General features: G+C 47.4%; 2 protein-coding genes across 4 annotated transcripts in view; one reads left to right on the forward strand and one right to left on the reverse strand.

The window, feature by feature from the left end:
- Window positions 1-14,070, reverse strand: part of LOC140842984 (LHFPL tetraspan subfamily member 5 protein-like) — a 41,469-nt gene extending 27,399 nt beyond the window's left edge. For 2 of the 3 annotated variants that reach the window (XM_073224485.1, XM_073224484.1), the window contains exons 1-3: window positions 12,514-14,070; window positions 6,485-6,721; window positions 5,362-5,388 (exon numbers count right to left, since the gene is read on the reverse strand). In XM_073224485.1, coding sequence (XP_073080586.1) covers window positions 5,378-5,388; window positions 6,485-6,721; window positions 12,514-12,925 — 660 coding nt within the window. In that variant the 5' untranslated portion in view covers window positions 12,926-14,070 and the 3' untranslated portion in view covers window positions 5,362-5,377. Of the gene's footprint in view, window positions 1-3,666; window positions 5,389-6,484; window positions 6,722-12,513 lie in introns of those variants that run through there. The other variant, XM_073224483.1, reaches the window with a different exon arrangement.
- A 4,081-nt stretch (window positions 14,071-18,151) lies between these two features.
- LOC140846771 (colipase) lies at window positions 18,152-20,254 on the forward strand. The gene is made up of 3 exons (XM_073224463.1): window positions 18,152-18,358; window positions 19,407-19,529; window positions 20,000-20,254. The coding sequence occupies exons 1-3, from the start codon at window positions 18,275-18,277 to the stop codon at window positions 20,141-20,143; spliced, it is 351 nt and encodes a 116-aa protein (XP_073080564.1). The 5' UTR covers window positions 18,152-18,274; the 3' UTR covers window positions 20,144-20,254.
- The last annotated feature ends 1,466 nt before the right edge of the window (window positions 20,255-21,720 follow it).

Genomic DNA, 21,720 nt, shown 5'->3' on the forward strand with positions numbered 1-21,720 from the left:
CATAAGCTACATAATGTCAAATTGTTTGTTCATCAAGCTTGTATAAAGTAGGTGCCTTATTCTGAAATAATATCAGCACGAGAAAATATGAATGTACGCCTCAAGTCCCATTCTAATAGTTCCCATCACAAACAACAGGGACAATGTAGGGATACTCATTCCTAGCCTATCTGAACTGGAAAAATACTGCACTGACTGGGCAGGTTACCAGAGTGCACTGGTCAAAAAGCATGCCATACAGCTCAGGAATAAGCAGCGTGCTGCTACCCATATCACTGCTGCTTGATCAAGCAACAAGACCTATGACAGTTTTTTCAGCATTTAGCCCCTCTTCACCTATGAGAACCACACCACATTTTCTCTTCTTGAAAAACAGTACAAAGATGAAAAAAAAAAAACCTGTTCCTCAGTTCCATTCACTGCTGAAAATCAACAAAACTTTCCATGGACCATCCCCCAGGCAGAGAACAGCCTAAAGAGCCTGTCTTCCTCGTGGCATTTGCTGCAGCGAGTTCCCCTCTGGAAGTCGCTAAGAGTCAACATTTAGTGTGCCAAATCCAAAGCTTTTTTTTTTTTTTACAAGAAATGTCTTACTGTAAAAATTATTTGAACACAGGTAACAAATTTCTGAGCCTGACTGATTGAGTTGGTGTAAGCACTATGAGAAAATATGATTTGGGGTTCCAAAAGGAAAAAAGGTCAATTTAGTCTCAAAAGTTTTTAGATCCTATGTTCACCCAATCTTTATAATACTATTTTCTGATGGATTCCGGTTCTGGTGGCCTCTCCACTCCTTACGTCTGATCATCAATAAGAAAACAGAATGTGAGAAATGAGAAATGAAGGACCCCTTAAACCTGAACCTGAAATGATCCAGAATGCTTACAGACACCTCTTCAGAGCTGGAGGGCAGTTTCTGGTGTGCCTTCAAAAGACTATCCTCAGTTAGGGAAGCTACTGGAGTCTTAGCCCTGGGAGGCCTCTAGACAGACATGGATTAATTCGGCCCTCTTATTTTACCTCTAGTCGGGGTTAAGCAATTTGCTGGTGTCAAGGGCTAGGATGAACACTTGGGTGCCCAGTAAGGAGAGCACCACTTATGTCTCTGAGTATCTTTGACATGGGTTACTGCAGTTCTGCTTCACCTGAAAGAGTTTTCTGTATAAAGTAGGAGGTCTTGTCTCAGGAGACTGTCAGGTTTTATCCTATAATGAAAGGCTTCAGGACTTCAGGCCTATGATGTTCAGAGAACCTTGGAAGAAACAACTTTTTATCTGAAGAATTTGATTCCCTAATATTCCATTGTCAGGGAAATTGATAACCTGTAGTATTTTTTTAAAAAAAAGATTGCAAGATTACAAAATACATATTTTTTAAAGCCAATAAGAACAAAAAACTTCCCTATGTATGCTCATATTTTATTTTGGTTCAGTTCTACCCAGACATGCAAACTTCATGAGTTTATAAGATAGTACTCCATGGGTCTGTCTTGCTAATGGATTTCAGCCCCAGACAAGTTCACTACGGAATCAGTGATACTGAAAAAATGACAGTGGAACATTCTTGGGGTGAAAGGATTTATACCCAACTTTATTTCCACAGTGGCAGGTCAATCAGTAGAATCCCATCCACTCAGAGCAAGTGTGCATGTAGCAAGCCAGTCTCTGCCTCTGGGCCTCTCTGCCCCCAGAGCCATCTCAGTCTCTGTTCTTGGTGCTGCCATCACTCCAGTCTCTGTTCTCTGGCAGCTTTGCAGCCCTGTCACTGTGCTGCCCCATCACCCAGAGCCCTGGACAAAGCTCTTTACATAGAGTTAATAGCAACATATTGCCCACACATAGTGAGCAAGCCAACCAGGGTCAGGTAAGAATCCTGGCCATGGGACCTTCACTTTCTACACAGGATCCCTTGAGTAAGAACTTGTCTTAAAAAATGTAAATAAAATACAGTGAAAGAAAAAGACACCAAAGAAATCCTGAGAACGAAAGGAAAGCTGGAGGCACCTCACTCCCTGATTTTAAACTATGTCACAAAGCTATTGTAATTAAAACAGTATGGCATTGGCATACAGACACATACATAGATCAGTGGAACAAAATAGCTCAGAAGTAAACCCACACATACATGGTCAATTAATTTATAGCAAAGGAGCCAAGAATATACAATGGGGAAATGATCTTCAATAAATGCTATTAGGAAAACTGGACAGCCACATGTAAAAGAATGAAACAGGACAACGATCTTACACCATATATACAAGTTAACTCCAAGTGGATTAAAGGCTTGAATGTGAGCCTGAAACCATAAAATGAGAAGAAAACAGACATTAAGTTCCTAGACCTAAATCTTGGTGATGACTTTTTGAATCTGACACCAAAAGGAAATATAACGACAACAAAAAAAACACAAACAAGCAGGACTACATCAAACTGAAAGCTTCTGCACAAGAAAGGATTCAACAACAAAATGAAAAGGCATGGTGATGAATGGGAGAAAATATTTGCAATCATAAATCTATTCAGGAGTTAATATCTAAAATTTACAAAAAACTCATACAACTCAGGAGCAAAAAAATTGATTAAAAAGTGAGAAGATCTGTCATGCCAATGGGTTTCAGCCCTGGGCAAGTTTGCTATGTATTCAATGTGACCAAAGAAAATGACAGTAAAACGTTCTTGGGGTGAAAGGGTTATACCCAACTTTATTTCCAGATGGCAGGTCAGTCACTAAAATCCCATTCATTCAGAGCGAGTCTGCATGCAGCAAGCTGGTCTCTGCCTCTGGGCCCCTCTGTCTGCACAGTCATCCCACACAGCCGTCCTCTGGGCCTCTCTGCACAGTCATCCCACACAGCCATCCTCTGGGCCTCTGTCCTCAGTGCTGGCACCACTCCAGCCTCTGCTCTGCTCTCCTGCAGCCTTGCAGCCCTGCCACCGTGTCACACCCAGAGCACTGGGCGGAGCTCTTTATATGGAGTCAACAGCCCTGTATTGCCCACAGGTGTGCAGGAGCTAGTCAACCAGGGCCAGGTGAGAATCCTGGCCACAGGAACTCTCATTTTATCCACAAGATCTAAATAGATGTTTTCCCAGAGAATACATATGGATGACTAACAGATGTATGAAAAGATGCTCAACATCATTAATCAGGGAAATGAAAACCACAATGAGATATCACCTCACATCTGTTAGAATGGCTGTTATCAAAAAGACAAAATAACAAGTATTGGCAAGGATGTGGAGAAAAGGGAACCCTTGCACACTTTAGGTGGGAATTAAATTGGTGCCATAATTTTGGAGAAAATATTGAGGTTCCTCAAAGTTTTTTAAATAAATACCATGAGATCTGGCAATTCCACTTTTGGTATTTATCCAAAGAAAAGGAAAACACTAACTCAAAAAGATATCTGTACCCTCAGGTTCACTGTAACATTATTTACAATAGTCAAGATATGGAAACAAACTAAATGTCCATTAATGGATGAATAGAAAAATAGTGTATATAACAATGCAATATTATTCAGGCATAAAATAGAATGAAGTATTGCCATTTGTGAAAACATGGATGGACCTCAAGGGCTTTATGCTAGTGAGGTAAGTCAAAGACAAATACTGTATGATCTCACATGTGGAATAAAAAAACAAAAAAAGCTCATAGATACAGAGAACAGACTAGTGGTTGCTGTCAGAGGTGGGGAAAGGAGAAATGGGTATACCTGTGTTGTTTTGTTTGCTTGTTTAAACAGTTTAAATTTCCTTAAATGTGCAAAAGAAAAAACAGAAATAGAAGTATAGTTCACTTTGATTCAGTAATTTCATTCCAGAATTTATCAACAAAAAGCAAAACGTTATCTATGACAGTGTAGGGAGAATGAAAGTTCCTATGGCCAGGATCCTTACCTGACCCTGAACTACTTGATGATGTGATTGGCCTATGCTAGGCCACTGTTTCCACACCTGTTGGCAATGTGCCATTACTGTTGATGTTACTATATAAAGAGCTCCACCCAGTGCTCTCTCCCAAGGCAAAGACAAAGGGGCTTGCAGCATGCAGACTGCCCCAGAGGCAGACATGATTCCAGCACTCCACCTGCCACCATGAGAATAAAGTTTGATCTAAACCCTACCCTTAACACTCCGTTATTATGCGAATTTACCAAATTCCAGACTGAACCTCCCTTGCGGCAATCCCCCTCAGGCAAGACATATAGCAATCCTAAGCGGCTAATAACCAAGGTCTGGTTTAGCAATTAAACAGTACACCAGGGCTTGGAGCTTGCAGCTTTTTAAAACTTTAATAATAAGCATTGCAAAACAGGAGAAAGTGCTTACAGTCTTAACAGTTTGCTACTGAAAGTGAGATTCCTGTTCCAGTAGCCATTTCCACTGGTTGGAAATGCAGTGTCTGTGCCTCACTCCAGTGACTCAGAATGCATTTTAACAAGATCCTAGGCAACTGTATGCATCTTAAGGTTTGAGAATCACCTCAAATAAGGGGTGGGGGGGCAATGCTAACTGCTAACATACAGTTATTCAAAAAGCATATGTATGTGTCAACAATTGTTAGGTCACTTCACAAAAATGTGAATAATTTAAATGGGAGATAATGCCTCCTACCCACACAAAGGTGTATTTTATTTTTTGTTGTAGGTCTGTTGTTGGCCTGTTGTTGGTCCTCAATAAATGGCAGCTATTAGGAATGTGACACTGTTATAGACTTTTCTTTTTTGTTAATATTCTTTAATGTTCTTGTTGCATCATATTTTGGAAACTTAAAAGGCAATAAGGAAATTAATATACTGTGCTTCCTTTCAACCAGTTAAAGCATGCTTTTCTTTTTGCCTCAGCTATCAGGAAGCATAGAGCTAAATTTAATTCTCAATACAATAATTCCATTAGCCTCACTTTCTGAAATACTTGTTTTTGTTACTATAACTCTTACTTTCTATTTTATTAGCTTTTCTAGTATGTTTCGTACAAATTACCTAAAATTCTTTCGGAAAATAAGGGTCCAATTACAATAATGACTTCTAGTAATGACTTCTAAATAATAGTCTGTTCTTACTTGCCAGACTCCACAAAAAGATGTGTTTATGAAATCACTTGCCTGTTTTAAATGATTTCTTCTCTCCTGTTCTTTTTCCACCTCTCGACACAAGTGAAAGTAAAGGGTTCCTGTTTGCCCCTCAGTGACGAAGGTCTCAGATACCGCTAGCTTCCTGCCCCCTGCGTCATGCTTCTCTCCCAGGCCGCACGGCAGCCCCTTCAGCCCAGCCAAGTCCTTCTGCCTGTAAGTCCCCAAGGAAACAGAACCACAGCTCTTCCAAAGGCACACAGACCACCCTCCAATGGCATTACTCACCAACCCTTCAGCTGCTTCAAACTTCCTCTGCAATGAAAAAGAGAACAGTATTTGTTTACAAGTGAGCCCTGTTTTCAGGGTAGTTCCCTGCCCACTACTCCCTCTCCAAACTAGATCGGATTTCTCTGATTCACTCACAAGACAGCCTGCACTTTTTGCTCATAATGTTTATCAGCTTGTAACTCTATATCGCATGATTGTCTCCTTTACCAGACTGTAAGGTCCAGTTTAGATTCCTCCGCTCACCACTGTACCCCCAGTGCCTAATGGTGTCGGTGAGTAACAAGCCCAGGAGCTGTTATTGGTTGGGCAGATGGATGATGTAAAAAGTGGAACTACTGGCAAGAGAGACAGGAAAGAATGAAAACTTAATCACCTGTAAAGCAGGCATTGTTAGTGCTTTATATACACTGTCTGATCCTCAGCACAATCTCTTATTTTTTTGTTAGGATATAATTCACTAACGTAAAATTAACTCTTTTAAAGTGTACAACTCAAGACAACTCCTCAAGACAGGAAGAGCCTGCTGAGAGACAGGAGCAGAAAGTACCCTAGGAGGAAAGGAGGTGAATGGAAGTAGTCAGGTGGCTTCCTGAAGTGCCTGCCTGGGCCTCACAGATCAGCTGCAATGATAGCTACGGGGTAGGATTTGGACAAGAGGAGACTGAAACAGGATGGACACATGGAGAACTCCAAGGCTACTCTAACCCTAAGGAGTTCAGTCTCCCACCACCTGCACTCCCAGAGCTGTCAGTCTGCACCCCAACCTGCCTTTCTCCTCCTGCTCCAATAACCCAGACCCTCTACTCCCTTTCTGTTCCTCTCTCCACCTAGCAACCTGCCAGTGTTACTTCAAGACCCAGCCTCAGCGCTACCTTCCAGGGAACACCTCGCCAGCTCCCAGGCTGGATCAAGACTGCTGCCTGTAGACCCTGAGAATACAGGGGGACAAGACGACACCCGTCATCCCAGAGAGGGTCTGCCATCACCTCATCACTGGCCAGTTTGCAACCCTCCACTGAACTTTGGCCTCTGGAACAAGGGCTGTGTCTGCTTGGTGTCAGTGTCCCCACCCCTCAGCCAGGAGCCAGTCCCCAGGTGACTGGCTGTGAAGGCGAGTTACCTTTTCCATCTGCCTTGTAGTCGTCAGGGAGGAGCTTGTCCTGCCGGTAGCCCAGCACAAAGGCCAGGAAGGAGAGGATGAGCGCGTCTCCGATGCTGAGCACGGCCAGCATGAAGGCCCAGCGGATGGTGCACTGGCCCAGCGTGTACTTGCCCGTCTGCTCCCCACACATGAGCCGCACCTCACTTGAGTCCCAGCCATCCGGGTAGACCAGACAGCCAATCATCAGGCCTGTGGCTGAGGGGGTGCAGACAGTGTTGGGCTGGTTACCTTCTGCCTTGCTGTCATCTTGTCACCTCCCTTTTTGTGTCAACAGCCTTGAAAGGCACAGGGGCGGCTCCTATCGTCCTTGTGGAACACAGAAGACAAAACAGGATCCAAGAACTAAAGCCGCTTGTCCCTGGGAACCAGCAGTCAAGGGCAGAGGCAGAGGGCTGCGCTCCTCAGCCCACGGCGACTTCTGCCAGGGCACCAGGGTCCTACCAGGCCCTCAGCCACATCCCCCACTTTGGACCGGATGAGGCCCTGACTACCTTGGCTTCAAAGCCCTGGTCCTAGCCCAGAGAACTCCTCACTGCAGAAATGTACATTCACTCATTCCACAGAATCTCTGAGAGAAGTGTAAAAGGAAGCTTCAGGCTATAGTTTAACCAGAAATATTTTTCCTTTTTACAGCACAAAGAGTAATGGTATGTCCTATAGCTCAGGTATACAATGAATTAGATTAGATTCAGTAAATACAGAAAGTTTTCCAGTCCCATCTCGGGCTGCTTCCTTCATGCACCTTCCTTTCAAGCAAATAGATCCCCTCACCCTCACCCAGCACAGCACAGTGCAACTGCCCACACTTACCTGAATTCAAGAATCCCCTGGAGTATTTGTTTAAAATGCTGACTTTCAGGTCAAAGTTGGGCTCAGGATCCCATTATTAAAAGTGCTCTTTCAGGTGACTCTCTCAACAAGAAAAGCTGGATTTCAAGCCTAACTAGCTGTGCAACTCAGAACAAGTCACTTGGGCTTTTTTTTTTTCCCTCACTTTCCTCATCTTTAAAATGGGGATCATAATAGCCCCCACCTGTTTGGATTGAAATGAGGTTGAAATGATTTAATACTGAAAATGTGTTCAGAACACTTCCTGGCACAAACTGGGTACTTCATGAGTTTTTGCTGCTATTATCCACCCTAGGCTTTCATTGACTTAATTTCTAGGGCCAAAAATTTTGTTTTCCCCACCTTCCCACTTCTCCCATGCCCTCCCATCAATCCTACCTTAGCTGCACAGACAGGTGACATAACCCTGGGATGTGCCCAAGCAACTCCAAAGACAACCGCAGGCAGGCAGTAGCCTTCCCTTATCTGGGGCACTTTCCTACCAGGGCAATTTCCTACCCTGGCCCTCCCTTCCACAGGTCTTCTTTAGCCCCTAGGCTGTGCCGTAGCCAGCAGCCTCAGAGAAACACCTTGAAGAACCCAAAGGTACCTTCAGTGGGCTCAGTTTGGTCTTTCAAGGAAGGTCAGGAGATCAAACAAATGCACAGCAAAGTGCAAAGATCAGGGTCCCACCTCCTGACCTAAATGTATCAACCCTGCTTTGATTTTATATAGGAGGAACTCCTATAGTTCTCTTCTAGATCACAAAATACTTGATGTACCATTTTTCTCTTGATTTTGACAACAGTTCTGTGAAGTAGGCCATGTGTTAATATCCCATTTTACAGATTAAAAAACTGAGGTCTTAGAGAAACCCAGTGAGTTGCCCAACCAGGGCAGAGCCAAGGCCTGAACTCCCAATTCCTGACTTTCTGACTTCAAAGTTAGTTCCTCCTTCTCCCACGCTAAAGACATCACTCTAAAGACATCTCTCTACAGAGCTGCATTATTTAGTGGTGACATTTCAGACTTAGTGACAAACTAAAATTGTTTCAGAAAGATACTTAGAGTAGGGGTGAGCCATCCCAGAGCTCTGGTAAAACCTGTGGCCTTCCCCACTTGGTGCAAGACCAACATTTGGTCGAGGCATGGTCCTGAGCTTAATGGGGTGGGAGGGGGAGGTGCGTGGGATGGCACAGGTGCTCAGTACATAGGTGAATGGAAAGGAGCTGCCCTTCTGGACTACATTCTCCCATCAAACAGCCCTCTTCCACAGTGTCTCCTTATGGGGGCCCAGGGCCTGACTTGGAAACAGTTTATTACTATGGGCTCCACAGTCCTCTGTGAGCACCCCACCCACCCTCTCAGGCACAGTGAGGGTCACCCCATTTGTGGTGTCTCAGGGCTCTAAGTAGAGGTCAGCATGGTATTCTCAAGCAAGTTTACTTATGCTTCTTACTTCCATCCTCTCATCTGTAAAGTAAGAATAGTAATACCTGACTCACAGCAGGGCTATGAGGATTAAGTGTGATCAAGTATAGAAAAATGCTTACTGCAGTGCCTGGTATATAGTAAGTGGCCAATTACTGTTAGTTGTTACTATTATTATTGACACTGAAGTCTGGTAGAAGCAACCTTGGTGGATGTGAATGTCATCAGAGCTGTTCACAAACATTCCAGGTACATAATAGGATTTTATTTCTTTACCCCATCCCTTCTAGTTAGGCAAGGCCGTAAGACTTCCTTTGGCCAATAAAATGTGAGCAGAAATGTCCTGTGCATTTCCAGGCAAGAGCATTCGACTGCAGATGGGAGATCTTCCATAGCTCCCTCTGCCTCTGCAATGGCGACAGCCAGGTGACAGCTGATGCTCCATCAGCCTGGGTTCCAGAAGAGAACAGTGAGAGCAGAGTGCCCAGCTGGCCAATGAGCATGGATCATGAGCAGAAAAGAAACCCTTGCTTTAAGCCATTAAGATTTGGGTTTTTTTAAACTCCTGTGGCATCACCTTACCCTCCTGACTGATAAAGTTGTTTTTCACATTTTATGAACACCTGCCATGTGTCAGGCACTGTGGAACATGTTTCTGCATGCATTATACACACCCTTCTCACAAGAGCCCTGTGATGGGAGATCCTGTTGCTGCAGTCTACGGATGAGGTTACCAAGACTCAGAGAGACAAGTAACTTGCCTCACCTGAGTTACTGGGCGCTGAGACCACACTCAGCCTACACCTGGCATCCAGAAGCTCAATGAGCATTGCGAAGCTACAGCTCCACATTGCCCCAGTCATCAGTCCTCTTTCCCATCTCCTGCTGCTTTCCCTGGTCCCAGTTTTCTGGGTGAAGTTAATCTAACTGGTTTAGGCCTCTTCAAATGGATGCCTCTCCCAGCTGCTGGCTGTGGGGCACTCTCCCTCTTCAGCCCTCCCTTGGGCTCCTCTTCTCTTCCCCCAGCTCTGAAGAACGGAAAATGACACCACCTTCGCTCTCCCAAAACATAAATATTTCATGGGATGGCACCCGGCCGCCTCTGCTATCAGTGTCCCCAGCTCCATGACCCCGACAGGATCTGACTCAGATAGCCTGGTGACCCCTCCCCATCCCAGGACCTCCCAGCACTACCTGTTCAGCAAGTGGCCCCTGTTGCAGGAGGCTGGGGGAGGGGGAAGGGAGCAAATGAGAGGGATGGTTTTGTTTCCAGCATCCCACAGCTCTGATACGGAGGACCAGCTGTCAACCATGCCAGGACACATTCTACTCCTCTTTGTCACAAAACTGCTGAATATTCATTTCCCATTATTTCTCCCCACTGCCCACAAGACTTGACCCACCCCTGCCCCAGCCTCTCCCTCAACACACAGAGACTACAGAGGAGAGAGAGATGGCGGAGGGGGACAGAGGGTGGGGGAATTAGGGAGGCAGCTCTGGAGTCAGGTGAATAGCCTGAGTACAAGATCTGGAATCAATAGTTTCCTCCATTACTTACTGTGCTAAAAGACAAGTGACTTACTCAGAGCCTTATGTATAAAATGGGAGGAATACCTACCTCACTGAATCATGATGAGGCTCCTCAAGACGATGTATGTGAAAGCACTTTGCAAATCATCTTATTTATGTAAATGTGTGGCTCAATACAAATGTCTTTAGAATACATCTAATTTCTTGGAAGTCACTGCCTTAATTCTAGCCTTAGTCACCAGCTCATCTATAGTCTTGGCCAACTCTTATCCTCTCTCTCAGCGTGAGATTCCTCATCTACTGTTATGGAGCGGGGGATTATGGGTCTCTGGAGTCCCCTCCAATTCTGACAGTCTTAAGTCTATGTGTTTGGATTCAATAAACATTACTACCATATTAAATCATTTTCAAGGTTTTCCCACATTTTAATATTCTTGAACTAAGACATCTTACTTAATTGCTGTTGTCCGGATGGCTGTAACTGCCATGGCCTGTACATGTGTAAACATGTAACTCAGGCATCAAAACTAGTGAAATGGTTGTTAATGACTTGGAGAAAAATTCCAGAAACTATTGTAAGAGCACTTTTAATCATTAGGAACCACATAGGTAGAGGAAGAGAGTATGAGGGTGGGGAGGTGACAAGTCAGGCATGTTTGATAACTTCCTGAAGTAAGCTGGGTCTTCATAATTGCAGAACTGGCCAAGAGGTCCAGCACCAATGGCTTTTAGTTCTTAAAAGATTACCTCACCATCTGTCTTGGTGGTATAGAGGACAACACAGGAAATGAACACTCAGACATTGACATCAATGCTTTAGAGTAAAAAAGTGATTTAGTACATGGGCATTCCTCAGCTCATTTATTTTGCATATATACACACCCAAGAACAACAGATGGTAAAAATTGGTACACTTAGGTCTGAAAAGGCCCTCTCAATAAGAATAGATAAGCATTCTAAGTGATAAGAAAGCTTGTGCCATAATTTCATTGGTAGTGGCTTTTCTTTTGTAATGATATACAAACTACAGTTTTAACTTACAGTTGATGGTGTCTTAGAATCAATAAAATGTGGAATTACTGTGGTGAGGATTTTTATTGAGTACCTGACAAATGTGGTAGTTTAGTAAAATGAACTCTAGGTGGTCTAACTCCTGTAATTCTGATTCCTGTTCATTCCTCTGTTAAAGATAATACTGTTCCTCATTCTAACCAATGATGTCAAAATAGTTTTCACTCTTGTGTACAGTCCCCAGCACTGCTTCTGACCATCTCCTTAGTATGGACAGCCTGTGTGTGGTCCTTGGGGTGTGAAGGAACCAAGGGCTGCAGGACAAGTTCTTAGACCATCTCTTCCTAGGCTGTAGAGGAGAAAGGACCAGCTGGCCCACAGATCCAGAGGCCTGCCTGGGCCAGAAGCTGGAGGAAGGGGCAGGGAAAGCCTTACTTCTGGGCACAGGGTGCCACCAACCCCACAGAGTTTTAAAAGACCCTAGCCATTACCACAAAAGATCACTCCCATTTGCTGCCTCAAGATGGAATCCTGTAGTTAGGGAACAGAGACTTCACTGAACCACAAAAGAAGGGACTTAAATACAAGATTCTGTGGGAGAGGTAACACTCAACCTAACACTCCAAATCAATGACTGACCTTAGATTCTCTGTGAGAGCAGTTTTTGGTGGGAGGGAAGGAGTGAGGACAGGGATCCGGGGATCCTTAAAGGGGATAAACAAATGCCTAGACGTTGAGAGATGGCGACATCTAGAATGTGCTTGACTGGCAACACTATTTTGCCCCAGGGTTGGGTCTTACTCTCACATGTTCAACAATGGAAGTTTCCTTCTTTCTCCCTCTCCTGAGCAGCCCCTCTGGTGTGGGGCCCTTGGAGTCAGGACAACTGATTTCTTCTGTGAACTAGCTGTGTGCTCCTGGGCCAGGCACTTCCCTCTCTGGACCTCAGTTCCTCATCTGCCAGAAGAGGGAATTGGACAATTTGATCCTTACGGTCCTTTAGGTCTCAGCCATTCTAAGGTTCTCTACTTCTCAGAAGCTTCTACAGAACATTGAGTAGAGCTGGGCTAAAGGAAGTCAGCTGAGTAGGAGGAGGAGATCCAGAGCCTCCACAGAGAGAGGGATGGTGCAGTCGCCCCTGTGACCTGGGGTGGGCCCCTGCCTGCCCTCCCATTATCCCTGCTCACCAGCAGCCAGCTGCATCCATGCACAGATCTTGTAGACCGTGGCTGTGTTGCAGACGAAGAACAGGCTGAAGCAGATGATGGAGCCAATGATGAGGAACATGGCCAAGGCCACAAAGAACATGGCAGTCTTGAAAGCTCTAGAGGGGATGGAGGAGAAGTCCAGTGGGCCACCCTTGCAGATGAGCTCAGAGGACAGCACGTTGCCCACACAGTAGGAGAATAGGCCGAAGTAGCCTGCCTGTGGTGTGTTGACACTATCACCGATCCAGTAGGGCTGGATGAAGAGGGCCATGACCAGCACAGAGAAGCAGATGGTGAGTGTGCCCCACATCACACCCACGGCCCTCGCGTTCCGCACATAGTTGGTATGGTAGATCCTGGCTGCTTCCTGGGCAGGCAGCAGCTTTACCATGGTGAGGGCGCCGGTCCCTGGGCTGGGGCCTGTGGGCTGGAAATCGGTGGCTTTGCAGATAGAGGCCCAGAAGGTCACTACTCAGTCGTATTTGGGGAGGCTGAGGTCAGGGCACGAGGTGAGGGCCCCGCCATGGCGCAGGAAAGAGGATGGGACAAGGAGGATGACCTTGGCTTCTTCGGGGGAAAGCGTAGCCCGGGGCCCGTGTCCGCGGTGGCCTTCTGCCCGAGTCCTGCCTCCTCTCAGGCCCGCCAGGGTCTTGGGCCCGCTGGCGCCGCCCTGGCCGTCCGCCCCCTCCAGCTCCGAGCTCGAGCCCCGCCTCCTGTCTCCTCGGAGAGCGCGACTTCAGCACCGCGGCCAGCGCCTCGCGGCCGCGGTCCAAAGGCTGAGAGCTGCTCACCGGAGCGGGCACCCAGCTCACGCCCCCACCCGCCCCACATCCTCGCCCTCCACAGCGTCGTCAACAAGAACTGGGAGGGTGGGGCTGCGGCTGTCACATTCCTCCCGCTCAGAGCCTGCCGCACAACTAAACCCGCCTCCGGAGCACAGTCCCCACCCCTTCCGAGCTCCCTGGCCGCCCTTCCAGGACTTCCATCCCCCAGAGGCCAGCAAAGCCTTTTCTGGTTGTCTTCTCTTCACTGGTTTCTCTATCATTCAATCAGCAATTACTGAGAGCCTATATGTGCTAAACCCTATGTTGAGGATATCTTCTCTAAGCAAGAACTACAGAAATAAAAAGGACAGGGTCCCTGCCCTGGAAGACAGTGAGATATTTAGAAATATGTTTATGTGTATGTACCTTTGTAATGCAGATAACAGAAGCGACTACAAAGGGCAGCAAAGAACGTTCCTATGAGCCTTCTCAGACCTTAACATGTTTTTTGTTCAATACAGTGTCTTTCTCCTCTGCTGATATGTTTTTCATATTTCTCTTACCCCTCTTTTTCCAAATACATGTTTCTTCTTTTATAGCAGATACATGTTTAATGTAGAAAAATAGTAAAAGTTACATAAAAAAACAAAAATCACTCCTAAACCCAACATTGGGAGCTAAGGAGAGACAAGATCATTTTAAAAACATGGACTTTGGCTTTAGAAAGATCTGGATTTGAGTCATTTATTTAGCTCAGTGACCATCTATGGACTTACATTCCTGAGCCTTAGTTATAAAAAATGGAGATGATAACAGTATCACATAAGGGTTAAGTAAAATAACATATGCAAAATATTTAGCATAGGCCTCACATTTAAATGTACTCAAAGTTTATTCTTATAATTACTATCATTACCTCTGTTAATATTTTGGTGCATTTCCCTCCTGCACATACTGCTTTACAGTTGGATAATAATGTGTCCACAATTTAGTACCCAATTTTTTTTGACTTAGAATTATACCATTAATATTTTCTTATATCACCATTATGCAAAAGCATGCTTTTAATGCTTGTATAATAATGCAAAGCATGTACATCCCATAATTGTTTAATCATTTCAACTGGGGAATGGATAAACGCTAAATGGCATTCCGTGCACACAGTGGACTACTACTACTCAGCAATACAGAGTAACAAACTACTGAAACCTGCGACAGTGGGCATGAACCTCAAAGGCTTTATGGTAAGTAAAAGAAGCCAGACCAAAAAAGTAAAAAACAGCATACTGGGTGATTTCATTATGGAAAAGACAAAACTATAGGGAAATACAAATCTGTGGTTGCCAGTATCTGGAGGTGGGTTGATTATAAAGGGGCAGTATGAGGGACACTTTTTTAGGGTGTCAGAGGGGTTCTAGATCTCGGTTGTTGTGAGGTTACATGATGGATGCATTTGTCAAACTCATAGAACTGTACACTGCAAAAGGTAATTTTACTGTGTCAATTATACTTTTATTTTGTACAAGAGAGATTACTAATGTTGACAGGGTGCCAAATCCTGACTATCCAGGAGACAGAGGGTGCGGATACACAAGGGAGCAGGAGCATGTGCAGGACTCAGGAAATGCCTGGCATTTCTGACCTAATCCTGGTCAGGAAAATGGGCTGCTGAGAAGAACCCTGAAGGCTGAGTATTGAAGAAACTGGCAACCTGAAAATCACTATAGGTCTCACATCCTCCCCTCACCTAAACACAAAAGACTCTGGATAGTCAGAGAAAAAAGTTACAATTACAGCAAACCCCAATTACAATGTGAGCCTACTTCTTGGGGAAGAAAGGTTATCTGTGGGCTAGGCAGCCATGAGTTGAATGGAGGTATCTATTCATGCTTGCCCAGAATCCTTACACTTTCTTTGGTAACAAAAACTCTCTCTACTTGAAGAACTGCCCTACACTGCTCCATGTGGCCCAGGTTGGGCTGTCCACCTTGGGGCTCTGCCCAGCGCAGATCATGGGGAGGGTGTCGGAGGACAGAGCTAAGTCTATCTGAGTGTCTTGGATGGGGAGTTGGAATCTTGAATGGATTCCTGTCTGCTCTCTGCTTTGACTCCAGGGTTGTCAATTTGAGGTTTGTGGCTTAGGCAATGGAGATGTGTTACAGGAATACAGGGAATTTCAGGGCCCACAGAGGCAGGAATGCAGCCAGCATGGGAAGAGTGTGTGTATGTGTGAGACCAGGACCTGGAAATCCATCAGGGAAGGAGGGTCTGGCTGCCACTGCGTCTTCCTAAATGGTGGAGCCATTATTCCTCCTTCTGCAAGCCAGCTTTCTCCATTTCTTGATCAGCACATCAGAAAACTGTCTTCCTGGACTTTCCTAGTTTCATGTATTAGATCAGTTTCAAGGTGAGCTGTTGGGCACAAGCCTACATACCAGAAGAGGGACTTGGGTCAGGGGTCCATCCCTTGTCCAGTCCAATGAGGTGGGGAGCAAAGATGGGCTCATTTACTAGCATGGCTGCCCAGGGCCCACCCTTGTGTTGGGGGGTAAATCTTGGAGAATGTGGATTGGGAGACACTCAAGAAGAGTGTGCCACATTTCTGGGTCTACACTACTGTACTCCAACCCCACTCACCAGGAGGCCTGACACCATCCCAGTCCCTACCAGCCAAATGGTAGGACTTGACCAGGAAGAATTTGGCCTTTTTATTAAATTGAGATAGAGTATATACATTACATACAGTGAAATCCTCAAATCATAAGTGCAGTGCTAGGTGGATTTTTATATGTATGTGTTGCCAACATCCTAGAACAAGATTTGGAACAATTCCAACACTCCAGAAGGCTCCCTCCTGCCCCCTCCCGGTCAATAGGTTTCCCTTTTATCACCCAGGTTAGTTTTGTCTCTTGAACTTCACGTGAATGGAATCCTACAGCCTGTGCTCTGTCTGTGGCTGTTCTTACTCCACATTACGCCTGTGAGATTAATCCATGTGACTGCCTGTGAGAACCAGAATTCAGTTCTTTTTGAGGGGAAAAACCCAAAGCAAAACACTCTTCAGACTGGGGAAAGGATGGTTGAACCTCATGAGGTTTTGGTACAAAAAGTACATAATTAATTCTTGCTTACATTTGGAAGCCAAAATATTGTCAAACTTCTCTTTGCTGCACTCTTTATTTGTACGGAAAAACGCCATTCTCCTCTGGGACGATGGCTGTGAGCAGCTGGAGACAGGACTGATGCATTTTTTCACAGCTCCATTAACAGATAGAAATAGCTCCTCGGGTTTCTGGCTTCTTCCCCAGCCTCCGGGTCTTGATTTGGGGGAAGGGACCTGGAATTACCCTCCCTGTGGCTCAGCTCGCGGGAGGACCGCAGCAGGGGAGGGGGCGTGTGGAAGGGAGGGGCCAGAATGAGCACAGGGGGAAAAGTGGATTTAAATGCCAAGTTCCACAGAAATAAGAGAAGCTAGTATTCTTTTAATCAGTGGTATTTCTGTGTCTGGAATTGAGTGGGTTTCTCTCCTTTTAAGGGTCTCCTCCCTGGTTCCGCCAGCTGCTCCCTGTATTCCACCGTCCAGCGGCAGAGGGAGAAGGGAAGGGGTTGGTATTAAACAGGATGAGCACCCACTACACGCCCCGCAGTTCCGTATACATTGTCTTACTCAATACTGACTTTATGAAGGAGCCATAATCCTCATTGAGCAGATGAGGTAAAAGAGGCTCAGGGATCTGACAAATTCAAATTACTTGTCCAGGGTCATGTAGCTGATTAGTGCTGAGTTTAGAAGCCAAGCCTGCCTGGATCAAAACTACACTTGAGGCAACCCACCACCCTGAGGTCTCCACAGGAGAGCCATCTTCCACCTCCTGCTTGGGTAGCTCCTGGCCGCTGGCTGCAGTGTCCAGTCCTACAGAGAAAGCTGCCTTGGTCCCACACCTGAGCACACTCAGACAGCTGCGTCCTTCCCAGCCTCCAGCCCCTGGGCCCTCTGGGGCTCATGAGACCTCCCCGTTCTCTGCCAGGACTATTGACGGCACACACTCACAGGGCCTTGGGTTGGGGACAGCCGTTAACTGAAGAGGTGGGCCTTTCATGCTGGAACTGCAGATACTGAGCGAAGCAGAAGGGGAACGGGAGAAGGACCTCTGGAGGGGCCCCGAGATCACTCCTGGAGACAGCCCTGGGTGTGTGGGGGGGGAGGGGGTACACCCAGAGCGAGACACACATCCACTGGCCAGGGGTCACAGAGCTGCTCTGCCCCAGAGACCCCGGCCAGATACCTGGACTGGGGATGGGGCTGAAAGCAGGGCCCAGACTGCAGTGAGGCAAGAGAGGTGCCCATCAAAATCTAAGGAGGGGCTCACACCCTAGACCCCTCTCTTGCCTCCCCCGAGTCCCCGCCCCGCCGAGACTGCAGAGGCAGTAGAGGGGGACACAGCAAGAGCAATGGCAGCTGTAACCCTTACTGCTCATGTGCCGAGCCCTGTGCTAAGGGCACACGCTCTCTCTCTCGCTCTCTCTCTCTCTCTCTCTCTCTCTCTCTCTCTCTCTCTCTCTCTATATATATATATATATATATATATATATATTTACTTAACCCTCACAACTCTTGAAGTTATCTTCAGTTAACAAATAAGGAGACTGAGACTCAGAACAGATAATTTGCCCGACTACTAACTCATACAGGTAAGTGTCCTGGAGGCCACACTCTTAACCGTGACACCATGTCACCACCACCATCCCCCCAGCACAGAAAAGGTACCAGGTGCTGAGGTGCCACACACTTTATCAGAACACACGCCTCCCCAGCAGATTGGCCACAGCTGGGCCTCTGCTCGTGGCAGGCCCTTCGGGATCAGGACGTGGGTCACATGTGGCCAAGAACCCTTTTATAGCCCCACCAGCCCTGCTGGCCCTGCCGTTTGCCACCTGACCTGCTGGCTGCTGCCCACCAGCTGTGCCCATTCATCATGGAGAAGGTCCTCATCCTTCTGCTTGTTGCCCTCACAGTGGCCTATGCAGTTCCCGACCCCCGGGGACTCATTATCCTGCTGGTAAGAGGGTCTTCAGGGGAGGAGTCATCTGAACCCCACGGTGGGGATTTTTTAAGCTTGGATTTAAACCTCTGATGTCCCTGCCCAGGGCTGCCTGGGGGCTGGGAGGTGAGGCATCTCTCTCCTTATTGGCTTGCAGTCCTGCGCCTCTTCCCCAGGGTCCTGGGAAAGGGCTGATGAGCCCGTGGTTTAACCTGGTTTGGGGAGCTTTCTGAACATCACAGCCCTAAGCTCCCACCCTGGAAACTGCAGCTCAAGTCCAGTCATTTAAAAAGCTCCCCAGTTGTTCTGCCTGTGACCTAGAATGGCACGTGGGCTGGAGTTCCAAATGCCTCAGGAATAGTTGCTCATTTAGTCCTCACAAACCACACGAGATAGGTACAGTTACAACTCACCCCATTTTCAGACAAGAGTGCAGAGAAAGCAACCTGCCTAATGTCACACAACTGGTGAGTGCAGAGTGGGGATCAGAGGCCAGGCCAGCAGCTCCAGAGCCAGGCTTTACCCCTGGCCCACACTTCCTCTCCAGCGAGGGCACCGGAACGCCCTCTGTGGCCACCCACCCAGTCCAAAGGTTCCTCACTCAGGACCTCTCGGGGGTGGAGGGGCCAAGATTCACTTAAGATTATATATAAAAGTCAGTTGAGGGAGATGGTCCTCAACATTCCCAGGCTCCTCAAGGGAGTGGGACCCAGGACAATTTGGAGACCCTGTTTGGGGGCCACATGTGCAAATTCCGTGGGAACACTGAGGCATAGGGTGGGGCAGCGATTTGCCCAGAGCCACCCAGGGAGTTGGCAATGCAGCTGGTACTAGAGCCCAGGCATCCTGCCCCCCAGCCCAGGGCTGCTTCTCTGGCACCAGGGGCCCGCTTCTCACGTGTGTGGGGGCTGGGGCAGGCGCTGGGCAGGCAGGCGGCCAGACCCAGGGGTCGCTTTCTTTAACACACACCCCCACCAGGGGGTCCCTGTCAGCGGTAGGGGGGTGGGGGGCTGGGTGGAGAGAGGGCCGAGGGGAAGGGGCTGCGGGCTGACTGGCTACCCGGCAGGATGAGGGCGAGCTCTGCCTGAACAGCGTCCAGTGCAAGAGCAGGTGCTGCCACCGAGAAAGCGGGCTGAGCCTGGCCCGCTGCGCGCCCGAGGCCAGCGAGAACAGCGAGTGCTCCGCCAAGGTGCGTGCGGAGGGGCTGGGCAGGGAGGGTGGATGGAGGGGGACGGGCAGCTCAGAGGAGGAGGGCCCTCGAGGTTTGGGGAGGGATCAGGGAGGAGGGTCACCCTGGACATCAAATGTTGAGGGGATGAAGAGAGCGAGGGCCGCAGGCTTCAAAGCACTTCCCCATCCCAGCCTCTCTCTCGGCCCTCACAACTGATCGGACTGGTGAGATGCATGGAGGCAGGTATGTGTTTTCCCCATTTCATGGCTGTGTGAATAGAGGATCCCAGAGAGATCTAGTTTGTAAGAGCAGATGAGCCAGAGTGGGAACCAGAACCCGGGTCCTCCGGGTCCTCCAGGCCACAGTGCTCCCGGGAAGGCAGTCAGGCGAAGCAGCGTCTGAAAGGATTGGCCTGCTGGTTGTTGGGTTGGGCAGGCACAACGTAGCCATCCACAGCCCGTGACGTCACTGGCTCTGTGTCTCCGCAGACGCTCTATGGGGTTTACTACAAGTGTCCGTGTGAGCGGGGCTTGACCTGCGAGGTGGACAAGACCATCGTGGGCTCCATTACCAACACCAACTTTGGCATCTGCCTTGATGCTGGACGTTCCTTGACTGAAACCTCCCACTAGCCCCACCCCAGCCGCGGCAAGACAAGAATGCTCCTCTCCACCCTCTTCCCCTCACTGGCCACCCCTTGACCAGCACCTCCATTTTCTGATGGGGTTCTTGGCAATTAAAACCCTTCCTGCAAACCTCTTCCAGGTTCCTGGATGTTCTTGCTGAGCCAGTGTTTTCCTTGATGTTACATCAAGCCTTTGCCCCAACAGTGCAGATGTTAAACAGGTCAGAGGAAGGAGGTATGGGTCTGGAGCCAGGCAGGACAGGGCTGGACACACTGGAGGCAAGGTTGTGGAGCCAGGCTGGAACCTCTCCATTTCTGGGAAGCAGTCACACCTCCCTGGGCCTTCCCTGCCCCTTGAGTTCTCAGGCATGCACACACACACCCAGATCCAGTGGGGAATTATAATGGCCCATATTCTTTGCCCTGAATCAAAACTTCCAGTCCTGGGCTTACTACAAAAATGTTTTATGTCCTGGAGCCATCAAACCTGGGTTGTCTTAGACAGTACGAGGTCTCTCACTGAGATGTGAAGTGAAGGTTCACTGACCCCTCAGTGGATGCAGGAGATGGATTCATGCTAAGAATGGGCAGCGTGAACTAAATGAAATTGAGATGCTCTCCTAGTCCCAGGATTCCATAGTTCCATGAACAATGAATCCTTAGAGAAACCATTAGATTTATGAGTTAGGACTGGATTTAGCTGTAAGTAAAAAGAACTTAAGTAATTGTGACTTAAACAAATTAGGGACATAAGTTTCTCATTAATCAAGAAGTCTAGGGAAAGGAAGTTTTTTGTGGGAATGGCAGCATCTGCAGTTTTGATCTTCCCCTCTTGGTTGGCAGATGCCTTTACTACTACGGATGCACTACTAAAGAGTAGAAGGTAGGTGAGGTAGGGGGTGGGGGCCGATTGTTGCTCATAGCATACTTTCTTATCTTGCCCTAAAGCCTCCAGGCTGACTTTCCCATATCTCAATGTCTACAGCTGGGTCTCCTGAACACCTCTAGCTGCAAAGAAGGCTGGGAAAGCAAGTACTGGACAAAGGGAATGGGATTGCCATTACTGGCTTGGACCAATTATCTCTCTCCTGGGGCTGGCACATTATTGCCCAATCAATATTGGGGTTCAGTTAGCAAGGAAGAGGGACAATTGCTGTTGGGGAACCAGGTGACACACCTGAGTTTACTGTTCAGAGGGGCTTTTAATACCCTAACTCACTTGGGGTCTCAGGCCCTGAGGCAGGGGTGTTTCAGATTTAGCCCCAGAGTGGGGAGGCATCTGCAGTCACTCACTTCTTCACATATCTGCTGAATGACCACTGAGTTACAGACTTGGAGGGTAGGGGAGATATGAGGAAAATGTCCCTGATTTCCAAGAGTGAGTAGGAAATTGGACTCTGCAGAAGCAAGTGACGAGAACCCCACCCTCTGTTCCCCCATATTAAATCCCTTCCACTTGAAATGCCTGGAGCAGTTCTTGATTTTCCACACTGAACCGAATACAACACTGCTTAGAAGGGGAGCATTTTGTTTTTGTTTCTATTGTACAAAAGCACCTTCCTCCACCAAGCCTTGAGCCAAGAG

The sequence above is a fragment of the Manis javanica genome, chromosome 16 (genome assembly GCF_040802235.1).
Source record: "Manis javanica isolate MJ-LG chromosome 16, MJ_LKY, whole genome shotgun sequence".
Taxonomy (NCBI): Eukaryota; Metazoa; Chordata; class Mammalia; order Pholidota; family Manidae; genus Manis; species Manis javanica.